At 29.9% G+C, this 5840-nt stretch overlaps 1 protein-coding gene across 1 annotated transcript; it reads left to right on the top strand.

Annotated features, from left to right (window-relative positions):
- Positions 373-2195, top strand: LOC107607547 (N-carbamoylputrescine amidase-like). Its single transcript, XM_021107906.1, has 8 exons — positions 373-473; positions 766-790; positions 873-912; positions 994-1040; positions 1154-1187; positions 1441-1617; positions 1898-1993; positions 2116-2195. The coding sequence occupies exons 1-8, from the start codon at positions 373-375 to the stop codon at positions 2193-2195; spliced, it is 600 nt and encodes a 199-aa protein (XP_020963565.1).

Genomic DNA, 5840 nt, shown 5'->3' with positions numbered 1-5840 from the left:
CCGCCGCCGCCGCCACACCCACCGCCGCCCTTCTTCTTCTTCTTCTTCTTCTTCTTCTTCTTCTTCCCGCCGCCGCACCCACCGCCGCCTGCCGCCGCTTCTTCTTCTTCTGTGAATTCTGTGAATTGAATTCTTTTTGTGAAATTTCTGGATTTTTTTTTGTGAAATTTGTTGTGGAATATTGTTGTTGCTGAAATTTAAATTTGGAGTATTGTTGTTGCTGATTCTGGATTCTTGATGATGATGATAATTTTCTGAGTTGAGTTTTTGTTTGTCTGAGTTTGAGTTCTGGATCTGAGTTCTGGATCTGAGTTCAGATGAGGATGACGATGATGATGTTGTTTTTTATGAGTTTTGGTTGGTGTGATGGAGATGGGAATGGAGTGGCAGTGGGTGGGGGGTGGTGGTGGTGGTTCTGGTTCTGGTGGTGGTGGTGGGGGTGGTGACATGATTTTGGGGAAGAAGGAATATGGGTATTTTGGTCCGAAGGACCATTTTAAAACAAACTGAAACTTTGGAGACCATTTTGGAGCGAAAAAAAGGCGAGGGACGAAAAAAATTTTCAACCCCTACTTTAGGGACCAAAATCAGACTGGGAGTAAGCCTAGAGACGGGTTAAGACAGTATCCCAATCCATTTATATTGGATACATAACCCGGCTGCAAAAAATCTTATTGGGTTTGAAATAAAAATAGCCCAAACATTTAATCACAACAATTAACACAACATAATACTTATCTCATTAATCTGTCTTACCTGTTATAGTCTGCTATTTCTGCACGCTTTCAGAGTTAAGAACAACTTAACACATGTCCACCAACCAACTTCTCCAGGTTGCTTCAGCAGAAAAATTTTTCCTTTCATCACTATAGCACTGCCTTTATAGAAAATCCCATATTCCAGATGGACCAAGTATATATCGAGTGTTAAGTTATTTATGCAGAATATAGTATGTGTACAATTGTCCTAACTCATTAAATAATCCCCACATAGGTTATCAGGAAAAGTTCTATTTTAATCCATGTGACACTAGATTTAAGGTGGGTGCTTGAGATTGCCTGTAATAATTTTCTCTGCTTTGAATAAGCTTAGTTTTTGTGATTTCTTTTTGTAACTATCGAATATTTTGTAACATTGGTGTTTTGCATAACAGGTTTTCCAGACTAAATTTGTAAAGATTGGAGTTGGTAAGAAATTGTGATTACTGACTGTTTACATTCTGTTCATTTTACATGTATGCTTCATAGGAAGATTTCTAAAACTTATTGAAGGATTTTGAATCTCTAATTTTTTTTTTAAAAATGCTAATTTTTACTTTAGCTTTATACTAGCTATCTAAAATAATATTCAAAGTTACATTTTTAATTGTTCTTTCTGATACTAAACTGTGCTGAAGGAAGGAATTAGTTAATAAAGTTGACAACTCTTATTTCATGTCAGCTATTTGCTGGGACCAGTGGTTTCCTGAAGCAGCACGGGCTATGACGCTTCAAGGTGCAGAGATTTTATTTTATCCCACTACTATTGGTTCTGAACCACAAGACCAGGGTCTTGACTCTCGTGACCACTGGAAGCGTGTAATGCAAGGACATGCTGGGACTAATTTGGTAGAATTTTGTACTACTTAACCACCCAAATTTTAATAATTATAAGGCATGCTGATGAGATGCGTATTCTCTCATCTCTCATTTATGTAATATATGCATACATTCCATGCTTGCAATTATTTCTCTTTACAACTCCTAATCTTGAAGGTAGTTGTCGCATTGAACCTTTCAAACAAAAGAATCCAATACATGCTTTGCTGAATGTAAGAGAAAAGAAAATCTTTTTTCTGCATGTGAAATTGCAATTTGCCAAGGGCTACTATTTTTTTTACTAGATTAATAAATGCAAGTACCTCTTGTAGCTTCAAATAGGATAGGAAAAGAGGTAATTGAGACTGAGCATGGGAATAGTGAGATTACGTTTTATGGAAACTCCTTTATAGCAGGTAATCCATCTCTTCTCTTTTCTGCACATAAAATATCCCACTATAAAAATATTAATCTTTTTAGCGGTAGGTATAGCTTAGTACTACTTGTCATTTTTTGGTTTAATCTTCTCTTTGATCAGGAGTAACTAGAAAAATAGTTGCAGCTGCGATGATAAACATGAAGCCGTGCGTTCTTGTTGCTCAATTTGATTTGGATTAGATCAAATCCTAGAGACATTGTTGCCCGAAGCTATATAAGGTGCTTTTAACACTTGATGGCACCAATCCTATCCTATGATATATTGACATTTCACTTTGTGATTGCTCAAGAATCATAATTGAGATGCTTCAAGAACATAAGAGTCACTCACAAGGAAGGCAAAGGAACAGCTTACAAAATATCGTCTGTCAGATCAATGTAACTCAATAAATGTGGAACTAAAAATACTTGGCGAATAAATTATTCATTTGAATAATTTTGAGCGATGTGTGAAGAATTGAACATCACTCCGTGCAATTTTTCTATGGAGTCTATTTTAACTGTTTCGGATTTACTATTTATTTTTGCAAGTGATTCAGGGGCACTATGACTACAGGTCTTAAAACATTTTCAGGCATATGTACACAAAAGTGGGAATGTTATTAATTTTTTAATTATTTATTTATTTATTATAAAAAAAAATTATTGTAAGTACTTGTAAACGAATAAAAATAAATTTGAATCCATGCAAGAAATCAGTTTTGTGTGGTTAAATCCAAAGGCTAATAGCTCTTTTCTATACACTTATTTATTTGAGTTTGAGATTTCGTGTTTCATTCTTATTCTTTTTATTCTGTTTTTTTAACTTTAAACTATATGTATCCAAGATTTTTTTTTCTCATACACTCTGCCATCGTTTTTTTTTCTGTTAAAAAAAATTATAGAGAACTAACTTTTAATTTGTCAATATTAACTAATTTTAGGGTTTAATGTTTGTAATTGACTAATGTTGGCTTAAAAAATTAGTTACCTATAGCATTATTCTTAAAAAAATTTGGTTTGATCATTCATGCAAATATTTTTAGAAATGTAACTTGAATTATGGTCATAAAATTTGTGTTTATTGTGAAAATATTTCTATGTTTTTCATCACAAAATTGCTGTATTTATTGTCAATAATTACCTTTAAAAAATTTTTGGTTTATTATCACAAAATTTAGGTGTCTATTATGAAAAAAAATCACAAAATTTAGGTGTTTATTATGAAAAAAAATAAACTGTGTTGTTTTCTTTGTATTTTTCTTCAAAATTTTGTGTGTTTAACAAGTTTCTGTATTTATATATCATCAAACAATTTATGTGTTTACTTCCTAAATTACTCTTAAAAATTTTTTCTTTAAAAAAAAACCTTATGTATATCATTACAAAATTTCTGTATCGTCAATAATTTTATATATTTGTTTTCTGTTTATAATTTGTGTGTTTTTCTTCAAAATTTTGTGCTTATTGTTACAAAGTTTTTGCATCGTCAATCAATTTGTGTTTGCTTCCTATTTAAAATTGATATGTTTATGTATTTTGTGTAAAAAGATTTAAGTATTTTTTATGTTTAAAAACCACATAGAGGAAGAAAAAAAATTAAAAACCAAGAATAAAACAAAATGAGAAGAAGAAACATAAAAGTAGCCAAAGTTGGAACATCTTCTTTTTTTTGTTTTTCACAATATTACCAATCGACAAGTCAATGACTAATCCGCTGCAATTTGTCGTTAGCCGTCACTGTATAAACAAAGCGGCATTTGAACCCCTATCTTTGAGCCGCTTACACCAACCAAGTCATGGAGCCGCTTGATTTTCACGAGCTTGAGGAGATTGCATCTCGTTACAAGTTTTATTGGAAGAACTGATCTTTTGCATTTTTTAATTTTTTTTCTCAGGTTAGGCATGTTAGTGAAATTTCGAAATTTTCCATGCGATTGGCTAATTTCTCAAGAGACTAAATATGACCTTCTAGATGATATATAATATTATTATGAAATATCATATACATGGCATATTGGCATGTGACGTGTCAAATTAAAAAAAATTGAATCACCACTTTATTATTGATCTTAATTAAAAATTAGTCAATTAAATATTTTTATTATAATTAGTAATGATGGACGTTATTATGAACCAAAGAATAAGACCTTTTTATGACAATGATTTTGATATTTTTTTATTTGCTAAATAATTAAATAAACTATTTGAAATATTGATACTTTCATTTAAAATCTTAAGGGTTTTTATTTATTTAAATAAAAATATATTATTTATCAGTTTAAACACATACAAAAAACTTTACTATTTTGTATATTTAGTTGTGTTTTCGCACCCATTAATACGAAAATGGATTTTAGCTTGTTTCCGGCAAAAACATGGCCAAAATAGTTGCGGCCTTTGGAAAGTAGGATTCTGAAAATATGGCAGAAAAAAAGGAAAAATATAAGGTACAGATCAAAGTTTAAAGATATGTTTAAAGATATGCTATGTGGCAAAATATAAACCATACATTCTAAAGCCACACTTTTCATTTAAAACCGTAACTCTTCACAAAAAAAAAGTGTCACCTAATGGAAAAAAGTAAATTAGAAGATTTAAGAGAAGAAATAATTAAATTATCAAAATTAATGATTTTAACCAATGTTAATTGTAATGACACCGAATTCTTAAAATCAATACAAAATGATTTTTCTCAAAATCTTTATTTTACTATAAGTTTTATTGAAGGACTTCAAAAACCTGAAAAAACTTATTTTTCACACGGAATTTCTAAAAAATGCTACCATGGAAATGATTCCCCACATCTTTATCATATTTTTAACCCACAATTAAATTCTATAGTAGATATGCTTGAAGAAATATTAGTATCTATAAAATTTCAAAGAAATAAGGAAAAAGAGAATCCCAAAGAAGAAAAATTTCAAAATATAATCAACATAACAGACTTAAAAGTAAAACCACCATTGAAATTATGAATATTGAAGAAAAATTAGAAGAAGTTACAATGCTTTTTAAACAATTAAAAATGGCTCAAGAAAATAATATTATGGAACATGGTTTTCAAATAGAAGAAGAATTAGTAAATTCTGAAAATATAGAAAACGAAGAACACATTCTAGATTATTCAAGTGACGAAGAACCAGCAATTCCAATACAAGTAAAAAATGAAGCTGGAACATCTAAGGATAATCAATTTCAATGGGAAACAGGTTTTGATAATTATGCTTTTAAAAAAGGGTTTATAAATAAAGATTCAAAATATATAAAAATACCATCAAAATACGTTCCTAAAATCCAGGAAATGGAAGGAGAAAGAATGCTCGATTTAGACTGTAAAAAGAACGAAAAAAAAATTTTCGAAAACTGGTTGAATTCCTTCTTGTTAGAAGCCTTTACTAATCCAAAACTTAGTGAATTGTCTGGAAGAGACATTTGGAATTACATAGGGTTTCATACTAAAGGAACTATAAGAGATTATATGACATCAATAGAAAACCAAATAATAGAAGAATTAGAAACAAAAACAACAGCTTATGATAAGATATTATATATAATGATGATTCTATATAAGGAATTTTTTGGAAAAAATATTATAGATCATAGACAAGAAGTCTATAATAAAGAATATCAAGAAGCAAAAAACCATTTAGCTAATATTCAGATATATGATTTATGTAATGTGGAGTCTTATATATGTGATTATAGAATACATTATTACAAATTAAAAGAAGAAGATAAAAATCATTATCTTAGCATGTATATAACAAAACTTCCATATCCGGCTAATAAATTTATAATGGGAAGATTTATAAGAGAAATAAATAGAGGAACAATTGAAAATAA

The sequence above is a fragment of the Arachis ipaensis genome, chromosome B07 (genome assembly GCF_000816755.2).
Source record: "Arachis ipaensis cultivar K30076 chromosome B07, Araip1.1, whole genome shotgun sequence".
Taxonomy (NCBI): domain Eukaryota; kingdom Viridiplantae; phylum Streptophyta; class Magnoliopsida; order Fabales; family Fabaceae; genus Arachis; species Arachis ipaensis.
Note: the sequence above shows the minus strand (reverse complement) of the source record. Positions and strands in the feature narration are given on the sequence as shown.

Bases quoted from the DNA above. Each gene is read 5' to 3' on its own strand.
- LOC107607547 (XM_021107906.1), top strand. From the start codon at position 373: ATGGGAATGGAGTGGCAGTGGGTGGGGGGTGGTGGTGGTGGTTCTGGT. The intron at 1,041-1,153 runs GTGGGTGCTTGA...TTTGCATAACAG, and splicing joins CATGTGACACTAGATTTAAG to GTTTTCCAGACTAAATTTGT. The intron at 1,188-1,440 runs GTAAGAAATTGT...ATTTCATGTCAG, and splicing joins ATTTGTAAAGATTGGAGTTG to CTATTTGCTGGGACCAGTGG.